We start from the raw sequence: 21480 nt of genomic DNA on the forward strand, positions 1-21480 counted from the left end.
ACATCCAGCTCCATGCTCTCTCCAAGCGGTCCAGAGGGCAGAGCTACTCACAGTAGGGGAAAGCCAAGGGGGCCGATTAATGTTCACGGGTAGGCATGTCCATCTGGAAGACAGGGCCTGTCTCAGGAGGTAGTGAGCTCCCTGACTCTGGAGGTGATCAAGCACTGTCTGGGACACTGCCAGCAGAGGGAATAACTTCATTGAAAACTGCAGCACTGAAAGTGCTAGAATACGGGGTCTGAGCTGCGCAGCCTCCTCCTGGTGCCCAGCCACCCTGCCATGATGAGGGAAGAATAAAGTTGCCTGGATCCCCAAAGGTGCAAGAGACAGGAGGTTTCCGGCCTGCAGAGGCCATCAGTGTCAGCTGGGAAGCAGGCTCAATTCTGTAAGTCATTTGAATTGTTTTTAATCATTATACTTAATGTACGTAGAAGTTTTAAATAACATTAAAGCAGGACGTGAGATCTTGTGTTTGAAAGGGCACATGGATTTATAAAGACCGATATTGATTACGTCCCAAGCTCTTCAGCTCCGACCTTTTGCTAGAGCCCCAGATACACCAATCCAACCACCTCTGCCCCCAGATCATCCACACTCACTCCAAAGGCAACACGGCCCAACTTTAACTCATCAATCTGCACTTCCCTGGGGTTCCCGGTCCCAGTGAAGACTGTTATCCTTCCACCTCTCCACTGACACCTATCAGCTACCGACGCGTGAATGTTCTACACTCTTAACATGGGTACAGTCTGCTGACTGGTCACCCGTTTCCACTGCCTGTATGCGGGAGCACGATCTCTCCTCTGGTCCGAATCAGCAGCTCCGGAGCTGCTGCCTTCCTCCTTTCCTCATTCAAGCAGCTGACTCAAAAGAAGACGGCCCGATTCCACCTGTGGGGGTGGAGCCTGATCAGTCTAACGCAGACAGTAGATGGCGGAGCAACTGCTCTGGGTCCCAGGGTGGGCACATGACTTAGGCTGGATCAGTCAGACCGAGGGGAAGGACGTTTATTCCATGCTTGGGCAGAAGAATTCTCTCTCTCTCATGCTGTACCTCAGTATGCAGGTTATCTACTCCTGAAACATATACCAGCTTATTTAATTTTCACAGCAACCCTCTGGAGTAGGTATTTTAACTCCATTCTATGGTTAAGCAAAGTAAAGGGCGGAGAGGTAATTGCTCAAGGTCACACAGTAAGTGGTAGGGCAAGGATCAAAACAAAAGTCTTTCAGTTTACAAAGCCCATGTCCTTTCTAGTAAGTTAGAATGCCCATGGCATGCCAGGCATTGATAGGCAAAGCACTTTATATATGTTATTTCACTCTCGGCACATTTACCCTATGTACCAAGAAAGTATAATCTAATTATCAAAACATCCATTCACACCTTCATCCTTCTACTTGCACCACATCCATACACACACACACACACACACACACACACACACACACACACACTTGTGTGTGCACCTACCCATCAACCCAAATAGCCAGCCAGTCAGTCATGCATCCACTCATCCAAACATCCATCCACCCACCCACTATCCATCCATCTGGTCACTCCAATAAGCTATTCATTCAGATACCCACCCAACCATCCTTCCATTTGTCTATGCATGCTAAAATCTATCCATCTAAATATCCAGTCAGCTGACCCATCCTTCCATTTATCCAATCACCTATTCCCCCATCCACTTATCCAGTCAAACATCCACCCATACAAACATGCATCCATCCATCTAAATATTCAGCCAGACACCCATCTTTCCGTTCATCTAAGCATCTATTTATCTAAATACTTATCCATCTAAATGTCTAACCATCTATCCATCTATTCATTGATCCAAACACTCACCCACCTATCCAAACACACACACACACACACACACACACACACACACACACACACGCCTACTTGTTCATCCATCTATCCAGCTAAACATTCACCCATCCATCCAACCAAACACCTGTTCATCCATCCATCAGTGACTTCAAACATCCTCCAACTAAACAGCCTACAAAATACATACAGTAAGATTTTCAAAAAGAACAGATGTTAGGATGAAGAAAAAGAAATGAGGGTTGCAGAATAAGGGAAAGCTGGGGAATGTAAGCAGAAATACATTTGGTAATTCCAGCACAATTACAAAAGGAAGGCTACAAATATGACTTTCAGTTTCCTAGAAACCAAGGCAAGGAAGGAAACACAATCAGTTATAGAGTCACCACATCCATAAAATTCAATTGAACAAGCTGTTTTGAGGGTGATAAGGTCTGAGAAATTTGTCTTTCCCCAATTAGGATAATCATACACCCATATTTGCCTGGCATAGTTCCAATTTATGCCTGTTGTCTGGGCATAATTTTTAACAGCAACATTTTCACTATCAAAATGATAAACTACTTGATCACCATACACAAAAGACATTATAAAGAGATTGCTGGATCATCCATAAAACAACTCTAGCCTCTTCCTTCCTTTGACTCCCCACAGTGTAGGCCACAGTGGGTGCTGATGGGCTGAAGAGTGCAGGAACGTTTGCTGCTCACATCCAGTCCCAGAGAATTCCCCCAGATCTGAGCTCCCTTTAGAATGATCGGTTCCTCTCCAATCCTCAGGCCTGAAGTGCTCTCACAGGCTTCTGAGGCCAACCTGCTTTACCCACCCGCCCAGCATCCATCCTGAATGGAGAACGTCTGCTCACAAACCAAACCTTCCCTGATTTTCTGTGTATGTGCCTTGAATTTTTGTTTTTTAAAATCATGTGAGCCTCCTCCTTTAATACATAAGAGCTAAACACATAAACAAATCAACCAAAAAAAAATCCCTGCCAAAGCTAGCAGATTTATTATTGTAAAAAACATATCAAAGAGCCATCAGCCCCAGAGGAGGTCCTGCAGGCCTCCAAGATGCCCATCAGTCTCAGACCACTTAAAAAAAAATCTTTTTTATTGAAGTTGATTTACAATGTTGTATTACTGTCTGCTGTACAACAAAGTGATTCAGTTTTATATATATATATATATATATATATATATATTCTTTTAAAAAATATTCTTTTCCATTATGGTTTATCATAGGATAGTGAATATAGTTCTCCGTGCTATACGGTAGGACCTTGTTGTTCATCCATTCCATATACACCAGTTTACATCTGCTAACCCCTATCTCCCACTCCATCCCTCCCCCAAACCCCTCCCCCTAGCAGCCACCCGTCTGTTCTCTATGTTGGACCACTTTTTAAGGACTGTTAAGGTCAGAAAATGAGGAACAGACAGTTGGAGAGCGGGGAGAGGGTAAAGGAACGGAGGGGGGCAGAGCCAAGCTCTCTAGATATTTACTCTTTTTTTAAAATTTGAAGTCTAGTTGATTTACAATATTGTGTTAGCTTCAGCTGCACAGCAAAGTGATTCAGTTATATATTTTCAATTATTTTCCATTATAGGTTATTACAAGATATTGAATATAGTCCCCTGTGCTATATGGTAAATCCCTGCTGCTTATCTAGTTTATGTTTAGTAGTTTGTATCTGTTAATCTCATACTCCTAACTTATTCCTCCCACGCTCCTTCCCCTCACCCCCTTTTTTTTTTTTTTTTGCGGTACACGGGCCTCTCACTGTTGTGGCCTCTCCCATTGTGGAGCACAGGCTCCGGACGCACAGGCTCAGCGGCCATGGCTCACGGGCCCAGCCGCTCCGCGGCATGTGGGATCTTCCCGGACCGGGGCACGAACCCGTGTCCCCTGCATCGGCAGGCGGACTCTCAACCACTGCGCCACCAGGGAAGCCCTCCCCTTTGATGACTATAAATTTGTTTTCTATGTATGTGAGTCTGCTTCTGCTCTGCATATTGAACCATTTGTATTATTTTTTTAGGTTCCACATGTAAGTGACATCATATAATATTTGTCTTTCTCTGTTTGACTCACTTCACTTAGTATGATATTCTCTAGGTCCATCCATGTTGCTGCAAATGGCATTATTTCATTATTTTTTATGGCTGAGTAATATTCCATCGTGTGTGTGTGTGTGTGTGTGTGTGTGTGTGTGTGTGTGTGTGTGTATCTCACATCTTCTAAACCAACTGTCTGTTGACGGGTACTTGAGTTGTCTCCATGTCTTGGCTATTGTAAATAGTGCTGCTATGAACATTGGGGTGCATGTATCTTTTTGAATTAGACTTTTCGTCTTTTCTGGATATATGCCCAGGAGTGGGATTGCTAGATCATACAATAGCCCTATTTTTAGTTTTTTAAGGAACCTCCATACCGTTTTCCATAGTGGCTGCACCAACTTACATTCCTACCAACAGTGTAGGAGCGTCCCCTTTCTCCACACCCTCTCCAGCGTTGATTACCTGTAGACTTGTTGATGATGGCCATTCTGACTGGTGTGAGGTGCTACCTCATTGTGGTTTTGATTTGCATTTCTGATAATTAGTGATCTTGAGCGTCTTTTCATGTGCCTGTTGGCCATCTGTATGTCTTCTTTGGGGAAATGACTATTTAGATCTTCTGCCCATTTTTTGATTGGGTTTTTTGGTTTTTTGTTTTGTTTAGTTTTTTCTGATACTGAGTTGTATGAGCTGTTTGTGTATTTTGGAAATTAAGCCCGTGTTGGTCACATCATTTGCAAATATTTTCTCCCATTCCATACATTGTCTTTTCGTTTTGTTTATGGTTTCCTTTGCTGTGTAAGAGCTTTTAAGTTGGATTAGGTCTCATTTGTTTATTTTTGCTTTTATTTCCTTTGCCTTGCGAGACTGATCTAGATATTTACTCTTAAAGGACTGTTGTGGGGCTTCCCTGGTGGTGCAGTGGTTGCGCGTCCGCCTGCCGGTGCAGGGGAACCGGGTTCGCGCCCCGGTCTGGGAGGATCCCACATGCCGCGGAGCGGCTGGGCCCGTGAGCCACGGCCGCTGAGCCTGCGCGTCCGGAGCCTGTGCTCCGCAACGGGAGAGGCCACAACAGAGGGAGGCCCGCGTACCGCAAAAAAAAAAAAAAAAAAAAAAAAGGACTGTTGTGAGTTGGACTGTGTCCCCCCAAAAGATGTGTTGATGACGTCCTAACCCTCAGTACTTGTGAATGTGACTCGATTTGGAACTAGGATCTTTGTAGATGTGATCAAATTTTAGGTAAGGTTGTAGTGGAGTAGGGTGGTGGGCCTAAACCAGTGACTGGTGTTCTTATAAGAAGGAAATTGGGATATAGACACACAGAGAGGATGTTAGGACAGAAAGGAGAAAACTATGTGAAAACACACACACACAGAGGGAAGATGGCCACAGGACCACAGAAGCAGAGATCGGCGTGACAAAGCTGTGTGGAAAGCAGGTGTGACTGCTGATTCCGTTTTACTGGTGCCGAGAACAAGGCCCAGCATGGCTGAGGACCTTGCCTTCAGGCATCCTGCCAGGGGCTGCGTTCAGACGCAGGCTCTCTTCCCGTTGGAGCCACATCCTCGGGGTGCATGAGATGAATACTTATAAAAAGTGCTTCATGCTCCAAAAAGTTATCAAGGAGAAAGGTGGGGAGGAGATGTCACAGGCATCATTGTTTTTACTTCCACGGTCTGTACCTGCTCTTGAGGTTGAGGGGCAGTGACAGAGATGGTTCACACCGGAGAAAGTGGGCAGGACAAAAAATCTGACCTGAATGCTAAGGACGAGAAGTCTCAACAGCTTGCCTTAAACACCCCTGCTCCTTCTTCAGCTTGGATTTTTTTTTTTTTAATGAGAACTCAATTCCCAACAGAAAACAGCTTCCAACATCCAATAGAGCAGAGAAAAACAGCACGGGGAGCTTCTCATTATGGGATATTAAAAGGTCAGGCAGTTCCACTTTTCCTGTATTACAATGGCAGCAGAGGCACACACGATCCCACAGCTGTGCTTATGTGCCAGCAACACTGGTAAGGACTCAAGTGGGATGAGTATGGTTTTCTTCATTTAATTCAAAACTGATTCTTGCTGCCCCATAAAATATACATCTACTCTGTAGTGCCTATAAGAGATTCTACTATGAGTCAGAGATTCTTCTCATTTTAATACTACTTAGGGCATTTTATTCCTAAAAATCAGACTGATCGGAAAGGTTCTCAAAATGAGGATTTTTAAGGCATCTCACTCTCCACTCTCAGAGATCACTACCGAAAATACCTTCGCGTTTCCCCCTTGAAATTGGCATTTTTCTCACAATTCCTTGCAGACAGTGGAGACGAAATGCTCTAACAAAGAACCCTTCCCTGGCTGGGCGCTTGCATGCCTTCTCCTTTGTCTGGGGGCTTTAGGAAAAACCGTGCACTCCTTAGATCAGGCAACCATTCTGGGAGAGATGTATGGCTTAGGAAGTTGAGTCCTTATTGGTAAAAAAATCTTAATCCAGTTTGTTGGCTAATTACATTCGCGGGAAGGTAGTTTCGCAGGGCCGCCTAGCAGGAAGGATTAAGCTTCCCCCCCCACCCCCCGCCACCCCCGCCCGTCGCCGGTGGCACAGGGTTAAGCTCTGGGTTTGTAATGACTGAGTAATGAGACCCGCTCTCTGTGGACCCCTGGCATCCATCGATCAGGTTTCCCTTCTGCTGAGACAATGCCAGAAGTGGGCCCAGCAGTTAATTATGGGAAAGGTCAAAGGTCATGCAAAACCAACACAAATCTATATACTTTTTCATTCCCAACTGCACACAATGACCATGGCTCAGCCAGAGGGTGGGAAGGTCCTCCCCCCAGCCAACCCATGATCCAAGGTAACCATGGGGTCTGAGCTGCTGGCTGACCTCTTCCAGTGGCCTGGACAGCTCCTGGCCTCCTCCACGCTTCTGGTGGTGCTGTTTCCTCTGCCCGGAGCTCCTTCCCCTTCACAGACACCCACACCCTTCTGCACACTGAGCCCCAGCACCAGCTCCTCCCTGAAGCTCCTGCAGATCCCCTGGCAGACGGGACTCCTCCCCACCCTCTGGACGCCACGGCTCCCTGAATGGACACTATTACTACTCTCACTTGCGATGTATGTGTCCTTCGAGGCTGTGAGTTCCATGGGGCAAGAACTGTGTCCTGTTCAGCTGCAGGCTCAGCAGTAGCACGGTGTCTCCTCAAAAGTCTGCTCGGCATTGAACGAATGAGTAGCCATCTTGATTGGAGTCTCCGTGGACGTGTGAGGCCGTGTGCAGGACCTTTGCTATGAGCACCCTGAGAAGTGGGTACCAACATCTTTTTTCGACAGCAAGGGAAACCAAGGCTCAGAGGTGTCACCTGCCCTGCCCAAGGTCACACAGCTAATACAAGTGGAGCCAGGAAGTGAGCCAGGCTACCTGACTTCAGAGGATGCTGTCTCAGTCACAAAGGGCCATGTTTTGTAGGATTCCATTTATATGAAGTCTCCAGAAAGGCCACAACTATTGAGACAGAAAGCAGATGAGTGGTTTCTAGGGACTGGGGGACTGGGGGGCTGGGGAGTGATGGCTAAGGGGTACAGGGTTTCTTTCTGGAGTAATAAAAAGGGTCTAAAGTTGATTTCTGTGATGGATACACAACTCTGTAAATGCTGAATCGTATACTTTAAGTGGGTGCATTGTATGGTATGTGGATCATATCTCAACACAGCTGTTTTTCTAAGTTAATGCTCTCGGCACTCTCATCCACCGTGCTGGCAAGTCTCTGGGGCTCCGCTGGGGTGCAGACGCTCACCCTGCACTGACCTCGAATGCCACCTGCCCAGCGCGGGCTCACGGTGGGCTTTGTGGTTCCCAAGTAACAGGCAGGACTGGCCTACCAAACCCAAAGGACCCGTTAATTACTCCTTTTCTCCCTCCAAAGCACCCTGGACCCTTCACCGGGGGCCGTCCCCAGGCTCCGACATCGGGCCTGGCGGGTACCGAAGCACCCTGGTTGGCAGAGAGCTCACCTACCCGAGTGTTCAAGATGGAAGTGAGGAGGGGCCCCAGGAGGCTGCTAGCCCAGAGCTGAGGCTCCCACCGCTCTCCTACCAGTCGGAGGCATGGGCATTCTCCCACCCGCTGAGCAAACTGCAGGCTCAGAGGGGCTGTTCCACGGGCCCAACCCCCTTGGAACTCAACGGGAGGATCATCAGAAGCACAGTTGCCTGAAAGCCTGAGCCGCCACTTGGAATGGGTAAGCTGGGGTCCTAGAGCTCCACTGATGCGCCCCTGGACTTGATAAAGGGGTAACCGAGCCCAGAGAGGGGAACTGCGGAGCTCACCTATCAGCAGGTCGAGGCCGACAGCAACTTGAACCAAGACTCCCAGCTCAGGCGTCTTCCCCTGACCTCACAGGCTGCCCTCTGTGCTCCAGCAGCAGGGGCCTGAGCTGCCCTGGTGCAGTTTGATCTCATTCTCTTTCTCTCCGAATCCCCAGTGGAGTTTCTCTCTAATGACAATAAAGCAGAGACAACTCCCCACCACCACCTTCTAATGGCAGGTGGCTGAACCCTTCCTGTAGGCCAAGTAGGGAGCGCTTAACTTCTCTCATCACAGAAAGAGAAACTGAGGCTCAGAGAGCTGAAGTGACTCGCACAAGACCGCCCAGCTAGTAAGTGGCAAAGCCAAAACTGGAAGAAGCCAGGCAGGTTGGTTCCAGACTCCACCATCCTAACCTTGACACAATCACCTGAAGAATTCCCCACATCTCAGTGAATGGGGAGCCAGGGCCCACGGACCTCGTTGAGGATCCAGCCACCTCCCCGACTTCTTCCCTCCTATACCAGCACCTTCCCCGTCCTGGCCCCTCGCCCGCAGCCCAGACCCTGGCCACAAGGAGCTGCCAGCCTAGAGGGGGAGGATGACCCAGAGGCAGACGAACGTCTCACGCGGGGACAGCCCTGCCGCCAGCGCTCCGGCCAGGCCAGGCCTGCCTTTGGGGCTGTCAGTGGGAAGGGACGGTCCAGCTGGAGCCCACCTGGAACCCCTACAGACTTAGCCCGCACTGTGTGCCACCATGGCAGGGAGCGCCCTGAAGACAGAGCTGCCCGCTGCAGGGGTCCAAAGGGGCCTGGGATAACCTGGCCCCAGCCCTGAGCTCTGCAGTCAGCACACTAAGGCCCAAGAGGTCCACAGACCTGCCCAAGGTCACACAGGTTGGCACCCAGGTCTCCACGGACCTACACCCAGCTCTACTCCCCTTGACTCAAGGGGCAGGAGGCCCAGACAGAGGCAGGGTGGCTCCGGGAGAGAGGGTGCATCTTGGAGCCCACGGAGGGAGCGGGGCTGAGCCACAGCAGCCGCCGTAATTAACAGGCCAGAAGTCCAAGCCGGCCAGATGGGGTTTTACACTCTCTCCTCCCAGGGGCTACAGCCCTGGCGCATCTGGAGGACCCCCTCCAGGTACCCTCCGAGACCCCGTGACCTTGCCTGCACACACAAGCCCTCTGGCCCTCTTTGTCTCAAGGCCTTTGGGGAAGGCCGCCATCCACTTCAGTAGCATTCAAAGGCCAACGGGCCCGTGGTTTATTTTCTTAGAAATAATGGTTTTTTCTGGTTAGCATTCCTCCAATGGAAAAACAAATCCAGCCACTGTAATGAGAAGCGGCCAAGAGGAAGCTAGAGGGCCTGGAGGAAGGGGCTGAGAGAGGCCGGCTGCCTGGGGAGCTTGCAGACGAGGGGAGGGGGTGGGGGCAGAGGCCCTCTAACCCTAGGAGAAATGGGGATTTAGAGAAAAAAGAAAGCTCGACGTGCAGGCCCTGGTGCTGTCTTCAACGCGCTCTCACATATGGCGAGGTGGCTTTCCCTCCCCCAACCCCACTCCAACGCACATGCTGCGAGGCAGGTGCCATTGCTCCCGTTTGATGGGTAAGGAGCCAGGTCTCAGAAAGGTTAAGTCACTTGCTGGACTTACTGAGTCGGCAAGGACAAAAACAGGCCTCTGCATCCTTGCTACAGACACTCCCGTGGAGCATCAGAGCTGGAAGGGACGTCACAGACCCGCTCTGCTTTCCTAACTTAGCCCAGACGGCACCTCTCCAGGGAGCCCTCTCAAACTCCCCCCTCCCCAGGCAGAGATATGCACCCTCTCTCGTCCTCACCCTCACCGAGCCTGGTCTGTATTTCCACTGCTGTACTTTCCACGCGCTGTTATGATCACGTCTTTCCCAATCTGTCTCTCCCCTAAGCAGGGAGGTCAGGAAAACGTCTTGGCCCCCGGCACCAAGCCTGGCACAGAGTAGGTACTCAGTGAACATTCTTGACACTAAACTGAATCTAGTCCAGTGGACACATTTTACACACGGGCAAACTGAGGATGAGGGAGCCAAACACCTCCAATGCTTGAACGCCAACCATTCGAGCTTTCAATTTTTCCTTCCAGAAATGGACATAGACTCCAAGAAGCCTAAACTCTGCAGCAGATCTGGGACCAGTTGTAAGCAGCGCTGCCTGATTGCTAGCTGACAGCAACTTGGAATTTTAAGTCACATCCAATTTCTTCCTGCCCGCCGGTCTGCTGGACTTGAGCGCTTTCATCTTCTGCAGGGCACACATTAGCATGCATAATTGCACGTTTTAAGACTTGAAGAAGAATTTCCCCTCCTCCCCGCTCCCAGCCCACCTTCTACTGCCCTTTCCTGGCCTCCCAGAAAGCAGAATTTTACCTGGAGTCTCAATAAAGTGTGTAATAATGATGATGAAAATGACTGAATAAGGTCATAGACATTATTCCCTCAGAAGGCCAATTGGTCTTAAGATTTTTTTTCTGATGTTAAACTAAATGGATCACTGTATGTGTTATTAGGAGTTTTGTTAAAACACTTAACAGCATGCCCTGTAATCTACCTAACTTCAGTGACTGACAAGTAGACCCTGGGGATATAAAATTCAGGAAGTGACTATTAACAGTCATTACCTACATGCTAATTTTGTGATCTCCGATGCCCATAAGGTTATCATTTCTTTCCTTTTCACAAAAAAGGGAAAAAAGTAATATATTTGATATACTGTGGCCAAAACAAAAAGTTATTTCCCTCAAGAGTTTTAATTATAACATTTTGGAAAAGGCCCGAGTTGGAACATGCAAGTGGAATAAACCACTTGAATAAACGGTCTAAAAAATTAAGTACACATAGAAGGGGTGAAGTGCACTGCTGGTTCAGACTAAACAGTGATTATCAAGAGGGTCTCAGTTATTTAAACAAGCCGTATGAGGGTGGTTTTCTCCACGTTTGGGGCCTGGTCCTGATTATAAATGAGAGCTTTTCATTAAGATTAGTAAGACCCAATTCAGGCTATAATTTGGTCCTTTTCCTTAGCGAATGTCTATGAAAACAAAGCAATTAAGGTTAAATGAGTTGAAGCATTTAAAGGGGATGAAATGCCCCTTCCTTGTCCCCGGTCTGCCCCCTCGGCAGAAAGAGAGTACACACAGGACCAACTAATTCAGACCAGGAGGCCAGCGCAGAGCTGGCCCTGGCGGCCCCCTAAAGGCCCATGCACAAGGCGCCTGGTGAGGGGGCATACAGCAGCTTAGCTAAATGAAGAGGGATGGGGAAATAGAATGTGCAAAGGCCCTGGGGTAGGAAGGAGCTGGCGAGTTTGAGGAGCTAGATAAAGACAGTGATGCTGGGGTATGGTTAGAGAGGAAAGGATAGAGAATGACAGCAGTTCAAAGTGGTTAGCTGAGGGGGTATCTCCCAGCTATCAGGGCTCATAGGGCCTGGCTCACATGAGCTGATGGCAGTGAGGGGAGGTGTGAAAGGGTCTCCCCAGCCCCCTCTAACACTCCATAGCTGAGGAACTCCTCCCACTGCATTCAAACAGGCTTACGGGGGCCTGGACCACTGCTGGGATCCCACCGCCGACCTGGGTTGGAATCCAGGCCCTGCTGTCTCTCAGCTGGGTGACGTGGTTAGAGACTGACCTCCCTGGGCCCAATTTCCTCAACCTAATTCTGCCACTGGTCCCCACCAGATATCCTTGGACTAATCCCTTCCCCTCTCAGGCCTCAGCTTCTTCATCTATAAAACCTTCAAAGTTTGGGAGGCTCGGACTTCCCTGGTGGCGCAGCGGTTAAGAATCCGCCTGCCAATGAAGGGGACACGGGTTCGAGCCCTGGTCCGGGAAGATCCCACGTACCACGGAGCAACTAAGCCCGTGCGCCACAACTGCTAAGCCTGTGCTCTAGAGCCCGCGAGCCACAACTACAGAGCCCCCGTGCCACAACTACTGAAGCCCACGCGCCTAGAGCCTGTGCTCCGCAACAAGAGAGGCCACCACAGTGAGAAGCCCCCGCATCACAACGAAGAGTAGCCCCCGGTCGCTGCAACTAGAGAAAGCCTGCACGCAGCAACTAAGACCCAACACCGCCAAAAATGAACTAAATAAATTAATTAAAAACAAAACAGGGCTTCCCTGGTGGCACAGTGGTTGCGCGTCCGCCTGCCGATGCAGGGGACCCGGGTTCGCGCCCCGGTCTGGGAAGATCCCACATGCCGCGGAGCGGCTGGGCCCGTGAGCCATGGCCGCTGGGCCTGCGCGTCCGGAGCCTGTGCTCCGCAACGGGAGAGGCCACAGCAGAGGGAGGCCCGCATACCACAAAACAAACAAACAAACAAACAAACAAAAAACAAAACAAAAAGCCCCACAAAGTTTGGGAGGCTCTGGGAGGCCTTTCCTGATATCCCAGAGATTGATAAGGGTCATTCACCGCCCACCAGCACCAGCTCTGGGCCCAACCCTGAGTGAAGTCACATAGGTCATCACAACCCAGTGTGACAGGAGCTCTGAAGGAAGGATGATCACAGGTGACAGCTGACCCGTTTGGGGCATCAGGGAAGGCTTCCCGGAGGAGGTGACCGCTGGGACTCATCCATCCACCCTTTCACCCAACAGAGGCCTTCTAAGCCCTGTGCCAGGCCTGGTGCTGGGTTCCAGGGGTCAGAGCTGAACAGGTGACAGACCCTGCCTTGGAGAAGCCCACATTCCAGGAGGAGACATGGGAAACATCAACGTAGTGGGACGTGGGCTAAACGAAGGCTGTATGGGCCTGGGGAGGGCAACAAACGGGGCGGTCATCTGTAAAACCCGGGGGCTGCCCTGGAGGCCCAGTCGAGTCCACTCCAGCTCTGCACACCCATGAGTTTACCTCGAGCAACTTCAGATCCTGTCGAAATGCAAATCATCAAGAAAACACTGATTTAGCCTCAGCTTTGCTCAGGGTCTTTCCCAATGTCTGAGGCACCTCACTCTGGCTAGAGTAAGTCCCCTGCCAGCATTAAGCTGACCACATGTGGCCCCAGGCTGCTCCCTGGAAATACAGTGGCTGCACACGTGGAAGCCCCATCATCATCACACGTGAACTGGCCACATGGCAAGATGGCCTTGAAGGCGTGTGAGAAACCGTCCCCGGACGGGGATTCCGGCTGCTTCAGGTGCCAGGTTTGCTATAGGGTTTTCCTCAAGCAGCAGGAGTTTCAAGGCAACACAGTGGAGGGTTCGAAAAGCTCACTCAGTCCCACATGGCGGGGCCATAGGCTGATTTCATCCTGGAGAGAGCTAGGGAGGCCGTGGAAGCCACATTCTCTGGACCTGCTTTGCTGAGAATCTATCCTCTGTGTTTACCACAGTAAACAGCAAAGTCTATCAGATCTCTAGGTCAAGGCAACTCATTTCCTCCCAGACTCCAACCCCAGGCTCTGCAAAACCCACACCAGCTCAGGACCTGCAGATAAAGGGGCCCAGGGAGGGAAAGCAGGTTTCATCTAAAGTAGAAATGGCTGTCTGGAGGGTCCGGTGATTGATTACTGATGTCTGCTGTGGGAGAAGGTGGCAGCATGCTATTTGCCAATCCTGGAGTAGGGTTAGTAGAACAAAGGAAAGCCTTCTGTCACTCGTATCTTTTATTGCACATTCTTGGTAAACGGTCATCTGTGAATGGCACACACGTCTGTATGTCTCTGTGGGGATACGGATATATGCATGTGGTTTATCCGAATAGTCAGTGAACCAGAACACCCCACTTCCAAGCTGGGAGTTGTTGGAAAGACAAGGCTTCACCCCTTGCATATATTGGACAACGTTATGATCATCGATATCATCAACAACTTCACCTTCACCATCAATATCACTATCATCTGAGGAAAAAAAAAAAAAAAAAACTATGGTTGAGAGTCCGCCTGCCGATGCAGGGGACGTGGGTTCGCGCCCCGGTCCGGGAGGATCCACACGCCGAGGAGCGGCTGGGCCCGTGAGCCATGGCCGCTGAGCCTGCGCGTCCGGAGCCTGTGCTCCGCAACGGGAGAGGCCACAACAGTGAGAGGCCCACATCAGAAAAAAAAAAAAAAAAAAAAAATATCACTATCATCTGTGTCGTCACTGTTAACACCACCGTTAGTACCACCATCACCACCAGCATCATCACGGTAACAGCAGCTAATGCTTATTCGGTGTGCCCTCTGTGTCAGGCTCTGTTCACATGCTTTATATACATTAATTCACTGAATTCTCACACCATCTTTATGAGGTAGGACTCTTATTATCCCTATTTCACAAATAAACAAAAGAAGGTCTAGTAACTTGTCCAGGCTACACGGGCAGGATTTACACCCAAGCAGTCTGGCTCCAAAGGCCATGCTTTAACCACTATGTTCAACTGAATACTGACCGTTCATTCCCTCTTCTCAGAACAGAGAGCCCCAGACAGCCATAACTGTGTGCAGAAATGGCAGCGTGGCGAAACGGGCCCACCAAACTTGGGCTCTAGTCCCAACTCACACAAGACCCCTGCCTTCTCAGGCCTCCATTTCTCCACCTGTGAGCCAGGAAGTGAACACCTGGATGATCCCCGCGGCCCTTTAGGCAGCTACTGCCCAGGGCCTGCAAGCCCCTCCAGATCCCACAGCCTCCAGAAATCTCTGCAAGGTCCTCCTGGGGAAGCCGGTGGGGGTCTGATGGCCCGCGGGTGAGCACACCAGCAGGCTCCACCGGTTCTGACCGATGACTGCAGGCGGGTCCCCAAGGAGGAGAAAACCGCAGTGCAGGTGGGACAGCGTCCACTCAGGTCCCCAGAGCCCACAGCAGCACTCGTTCACAGAGCGCTTCGGGAGCAAGTGGCCAAACGGCCCCTCCTTCGGCTTCTGGCAGTTGCTCTCCAGGCTGTTCACACGGCAGCTCAACAGCTGCCGATTTACCACCCGTACAATCCTCACCAGCTCTTTAAGAATTTCCACTGATACACAATTTCAGCTCATGCACCCCAACTAGACTTGAAGCTCCTTTAGGGGAGGGACCAGGTTGCACCATAACTATCACCTCTGAGGTATGCAGCAGTGGGCGATTTGCAAAGGTCTTCACCATACATGATGTCATTTGAGCCTAAAACCACTGCGAGAGGGGGTGAGAACAGATGATGACGATGGTGACAATGCGGTAATGGTACCTTCCCCTGTATGTTGAGCACGTACTGTATACTGAGTACCTACTGTGAGCCAGGCACTGAGGCTGGCAGGGCCCTGGTATGCTACACAGTGTGTCATTCAATCTTCAGGATGCCCTGAAGATTCACTAGGAATTAGCCAGGACATAAAGGGAGGGAAAGGAGCTCCCAGAAGGCGGAAAACCTGAGCTGGGTCTCAGAAACACGGACTGGCCTGGTATATATATGTGTGGCCAGGGCACAGGGCCTTCTGTGCTTCAGGAAGTGAGGGCAGAGGTCAGAGCCAGCCTGGAGAGACAGGGCTCCTGGCAGTTCCTGAAGTACATTCACAAGCCTCATTCTCTTTTATCCTCATACTGAGGACATCAGGCCCCCAGAGCCAGTGAGTGTGAACGCCAACCTGGGCTCCAGCAGACTGGAAAGCTGGAGCTGGACTCTGCACGACTTCCGGGCAACAGGTAGGACACAAAGCATGGGCATCCTGGGCAGGGGACAGCAGGAGGCGACCTAAGGAGCCGGGCTGGAGGAGGAACAGGCTGGGTCAGTGGCTTAAACCGGAAGAGATGGGGGTCACCCTGGGCCCTCCCCGGCCAGAGGGCAGAGCAGAAGGTCAGAAAACGGTTGCACAGAGCCGCACATGTGTCAGCTGGAACCTCCAAGCTAACATCCAGGCTCTGCCAGCAGCCAGCCTGCTCTATCTGCCTCCAGCCTGGCCTCTTTCCAGAGGTCCGTGGGTAGGCGCCAGCTCCCCGCTCCGGCTTCTGGGCCCCAAGCAAGGCCAGGGATGTGGCCAAACCAGGCACGATCCAGGACAGTGTCATCTGTCCAGCACTCAGCCTTAAGTAGATGCCCAACAAATGAGATGGATAAACAATGTCAGCATCCCGAGGAGGCAGAGCCGCATCTCCTACAAAACCCACAGCTCCTGTAAAGCCTTATACAGAAGGAAGAGGCACCCACCTTGTTCTCAGGTGTGCCACTTTCCTAACACGAATCTCACACTTGGAAAAAGGAAGCTGGCAGGGCTCAGGGAGAAGATAAGGAGATGCTAGAGAGCCTTGGGTGGGAATTAAGAGACCTGGGTTCGAGTACTGGCCATGCCACTGTGAAACACGGGCACCTTGCAGAAGAGGCTTCTCCAGTCTGAGCCTCAGTTTTCCTCATCTGTGAAGTGGGGGCAGACAGGGAAGATCTGGATCCTGATTCTCACCCAGGGGTGCACAGCAGTCACGTAGAGAGCTGTCTCCAGCCCCCTGATGCCGGGCCCTGCCCCAGATCCTCGGAGGCAGAATGGCCACACAGACCCTCCTGGACAAATGTCCCCAAAGGTTCTGTCCGGCTTGGAAAGTCCTGGCTCCGAAGACAGCTGAGGCTGCTCTCCCCTCCAAACTTCAGCCTGCTAGGCCACGCGGCCAAACCAGCACCCCCGGTGCGGGGAAGGAAGGCTGGACAGACGGACGGACATCACACAGCCACCAGTCTCTGCCCAAGCTCTTGTCCTCAAGACCGAAGACCTGAGCCAGCCCCACAGACGCTGTGGCTGCTACGGCGCAGCTCCCTTGGGGAAGCTACACAGGGTACACGGGTAGCTTCAGGTTTGAAACTAGGGACCTTGGTGGGGTCACCCCAGGCCTTTACCCCACACACATCCAGTCAGGGACAGATGGACAAATATATCATTCAGTGCTCCATTTCAATTTCTTTAAAACAAACGAACAAACAAACAAACAAACAAACCAAAGTTTCAAACCCAGGGAGAGTTAAGCACCCCATGACTCCAAATATCTCCTCCAAGGAAGCAGCACAGGTTCCCGGGAAGCCCGCAGCCTCCCTCCCAAGGCTGACAGAGGCCGCCCGCAATGACTGTGGTGCCCACGGGTCTGGCTGGAGGGCTGGGCTGGGCTCACCTTCACACTGTCTGCCTTCCCCCTTGTAGCCTGGCTTGCAGAGGCATTTGTAGGACTTGGGTGTGTTCTGGCAGATGGCATCGATGTGGCAGTCGTCTGTGCCCTCCGAGCATTCGTCCACGTCGACGGCCCCTGTTGGAGGGGGAACCACGAGTGAGGTGTGGCCCGAAGAAGTGGGCAGCTAGCGCGGGGCAGGGAGTTCCTTCTGTCTCTCGCCCTTCCATCGATCACCGGGGTAGCCATCATATGACCACCGGGTGTGACAGGCAGTGACTGGTAGCATCTTTGGGGTGGCTACTCTGTGCCAGGTACAATGTTACCAGAATGCCGGGTCTTATTTATTTTCACAACAATTCCAGTAAGTAGAGCCATTACTCCCACTAAAAAGATGAGAAAACGGAGGCGTGGGAACAGAGCGCGGAAAAGCCTCTCTGTATGTCTTGCTCTCCTCACAAGCATCTCTCCATCGCTCCTCCACTCTCCTTATGCTAGAATTTAGAGCCAGAAGCGTCCTCGGAGGAATTTAAATCCGTCCCCTTTGGGTTACAGATGGGGAAACAGAGGCTAGCATGGCGCACTGAGCAGAGGCTAAACCAGCAGGCCCGCGAAGGAGATCTGGACATGGGCCCCCTAGGCTGTAGAAATACAGGATTCTTCACCTGGCCTCCACGGACCCATACCCTCGACGGGGCTAGCCTGCCTCATGGATGGTTCCGATCTCCCCAACCTCCCCACCTCGGCAATCTAGGTTCAACCCTGGTTCTCACACTCCAACTTCCGAACCCCAGTTAAAGTTAGGGTGTGAGGGCTCCTGCCACTCCCCACCTCCTGCCCCCAACACACCCAGACACCCGCCTGCACCTTCAGTCGGAACAGCTGCTGGGCAAATCACGTACAATAGATTCTGGGTATCTGTGTATACATCTCCCGCCCACCCCCGAGCTCAGACAGGGAGAGGACCCTGAGAGCACAGAACGGCGCAGCCAGAAGAACCGTAGCTGTACTCTAGGCTCATTGCTCGGGTTACAAATGAGGAAACTGAGGCCCAGGGAAGTCTGTTGCAGGTCGAGAGCTCATTAGGAGCAGAGCCTGGACTCCGACTCGGGGAAGCAGGTCCAGAGCTTCTCCCCGTGCCGTGCTGCTTCCAGCCAGCTATGAATAGAATACAGATGGATGACAGACAGACAGAAGGACCCAGAGGGGAGCACAGGGAACTCCCAGGAGCCGCCCCGAGGGCAGCCACCCAGGGACGAGCCTGGCGAAGTCCCAGCATGGCCTCCGCTCTTCATGCCTCCGGCCACACCCCGGCCTGTCTGGCCCTCAAGATTGTCCACTCTGAATTACTCCCCTGAATGGCATCTGGGTTCCAAATCTGCATGGGGGGGCCTCTGTGAGAGAACCACTGCCCCCCACCCAGGACTCTTCCTCCCGTGCCCTAGTCCCCAAGGCCCCAGTCTGCCCCTAAAGGAAGAGAGGCATCAAAAAGAAACACAACAGAATCACCTCCCTGCACGCTTGGGCGCGCGCGCGCGCGCGCACACACACACACACACACACACACACACACACACACACACACACACACAAGGTGGCATCCCTTCTCAGGGTGGTTGTATCTGCTCAGGTGAGCGGCCCATCCTCTACAGCTGCCCAGAGGAAGGTGGAACGGGGGCCAGGAGGCAGTCTGTGTAGGAGACCAGAGCCAGCCATCAGATGGCCAGGGACCAGCAGGAACTTCAGGCCAGCAGAACATCCCCCTCTGGAGAAGTGACCACAGAGGGATCCCCGAGAGGGGTGGCACAGTCTCAAGGGCAGGAAGCCAGAGACCAGAGAGGGGCAATGTGCACCCTTCTAGGGGCAGAGGACTGGGGCCGCTTCTGAGACGGGACCAGCAGGGGCAATGGACCACAGATCCAGCTCTCCCCACTTCCCAGGGGTCAGTGCGCAGTGATGAGCGAGGTAAACCGCCTGGGGCTCTGGAGCCCCCTGTGCCCCCAAAATCTCACACATAGGTACGTGTCTTCGTGGGATGGAAATGGATGGATGTGAGCCAAGGGGCAGTGCGGGCACCTCCCAACACACCTTTTAAACATGTCTTCCGGTGGGTGCCGGGGAGAGGGCACGCGAGTTCGAGGACAGAGGGAGAGGAAACACAGGCCATGGGTTCTTGCAGGTTCCCTGGCCACAGTCCTGGCCTGGACAACCCAGCCCAGTCCTCCCATCACAGGTGCTTGTTTGACATTAGTGGTTTCACAGCACAAGCCTTCCATGGGGTGGGGCTGGGGATGGGGAGCGCAGACAGACAGCGGAGAGACCAAGAGACAGGGAGACAGGCGCATACAGGAACAATCAAACAGGGCTGAGGGACCTCAAAGCCCAGGAGAGACGCCCACAGACACACAGGGGTGTGGCAGGAGGGCCCAGTTTCCCTTGGGGCCACAGGAAAGACAGCTCGGCTCCAATAGTGGAATAGTTTCAACAGCCCGACATCCTCACTCAGGGTGTAACTCCCAGGAATAGACTTCCTGCCACCAAACACAGACCTCAGGGAGCCCCACGCAGCAGCCAGGGGAGCTCAGAGAAGCCAGAGAGAGCGCAGCAGGGTCTCTCCCCTCCCTCCAAGGAGGGAGAGGAAAGAAGCTCCTCCATGGGACAGGGTCAGATGTGGGAGGAGAGAATGTGTCTTCAGCTTTGGGGGACAGCCCCTTCCGGACACCAGAGAGAGCAGGAGGGGAAGGGCTGGAGTGCCGGGGTCCCTGCGAAATCCAGGGGGAACTCCCACCTCGCCTCTGCTGCCTGCCCCAACCATGCCCCACGCCTGATGCTCGATGCTGGTTCCCTTCTCCTGTGTCTCCTGCCTCTCTCTCCTGGACCCCCTCACCGCGTCCGATGTTTGGGCTCCCCTCCCTCTGGTTCCCATGCATCTCCTTTCATCTGTGTCTTCCCTCAGTCCTCCCCCTCCTGTCTGTCCATCTGTCCGTGGCTTTCCAGCCATGCCCGTCCTCCTCTCCTTCCCTCTGTCTCGCTCCCTCCTCCCTCCCCGGGTCCTCCCCCCCCCCCCCCCCGCTTTCTCTGGCGCCTCTCTGCTTGCACCTCTCCTTCTCTCTCCTCCTCCCCATCCCTTAGTCCTGCCCTCACACCTCCCTCTTTTGAGCTTTTTCCTTCCTGCGCTCATTTGCCTCCTTACTCCCTGCGGTTTCCTCCTTCCCCTCTTTGGTCTTTCTGGTCTCCACTCTTCCAGTCTGTCTTTCTCTGGGGTTTTCTTCCTGTGTCCTTTTGTGTGCCTCCTTTTCTGTCAGTCTGTCTCTCCATCTACCACCTCCCCCTTCTCTTTCTCTCTGCGTCCGTCCTTTTCCCCTCTGCTCACCTCCTCCGGGTCTCCCCTCTGGGCCTCCTGCCGCCCGCGCTCCCGTCTCCCCTGGGGGAGCGCCCGTCTGGCTCCGGGGGTCCCCACTCCCTCCCGCCTTCAGGCGGGGAGCGGGGGACGGCGGGGGGCCCTCGGCGGGCCGTCGCGCTTTCTTTCTTCCTCCCGCCCTCACACTCCCCCCACCCACGGGGCTTCAGCCCACCCCGCCCCATGCTGCGGCCCCGCCGGGCCCCGGGAGCCTCGCTCCGCCCGGGCTGCGGGGAGGGGGCGCCCCGCGCCGGCCGCAGAAGTTACTTTGCAAAAAGGCAGGGCGGGGCGCGGGGCCGCGCGGGCTGTGGCCCTCCCGACGGCGCGGGGCTGGGGGCCCGCCCGGGACCCTGCCGCCGCCGCCGAGCGCCCGCCGCCCACCGGCTCAGGGCTTACCTGGGAGCCCGCTGCCCCCCGCCAGCCGCCCGCGCGCGCCCAGGGCGAGCAGCACACACAAGTGCCAGCGCACGGCCGCCGCGCCCATGCTCACTGCGGGCCGGGCCGGGCCGTGCGTGCGGGTGTGCGGGGCGCGAGGACCCCACCGACCGGCAGCTCGGCGAGCGCTCGGAGCTTCTGGTTCCGCGGCCAACGCTCGGGCTCTCAGTCTCCGAGCCGGCGCGGCTGACGAGCTGACAGCCGCGAGCTCATTGGCCCGCTGCTGCCGGGGGCGGGGCTCCGTGAGCGGCCGGCCAATGGGTGCCGGCCTCCCGCCAGCGGGGGGAGGGGAAGGGAGGGGCGGGGGTGGTGTCGGGCCGGGAGTCTGGGGGCGCCCCCTCCCCTCTGGGCGGGCGGCAGGTGGGGGGTA

General features: G+C 53.2%; 1 protein-coding gene across 2 annotated transcripts in view; it reads right to left on the minus strand.

Moving 5' to 3' along the window:
* The window catches only part of SCUBE1 (signal peptide, CUB domain and EGF like domain containing 1), a 137741-nt gene extending 116582 nt beyond the window's left edge, over window positions 1-21159 (minus strand). For both annotated transcript variants that reach the window (XM_024127391.2, XM_024127390.2), the window contains exons 1-2: window positions 21072-21159; window positions 17282-17413 (exon numbers count right to left, since the gene is read on the minus strand). In XM_024127391.2, coding sequence (XP_023983159.1) covers window positions 17282-17413; window positions 21072-21159 — 220 coding nt within the window. The remainder of the gene's footprint in view (window positions 1-17281; window positions 17414-21071) is intronic.
* Window positions 21160-21480: the final 321 nt, after the last annotated feature.

The sequence above is a fragment of the Physeter macrocephalus genome, chromosome 6, assembly GCF_002837175.3.
Source record: "Physeter macrocephalus isolate SW-GA chromosome 6, ASM283717v5, whole genome shotgun sequence".
In the NCBI taxonomy this organism is placed as follows: Eukaryota; Metazoa; Chordata; class Mammalia; order Artiodactyla; family Physeteridae; genus Physeter; species Physeter macrocephalus.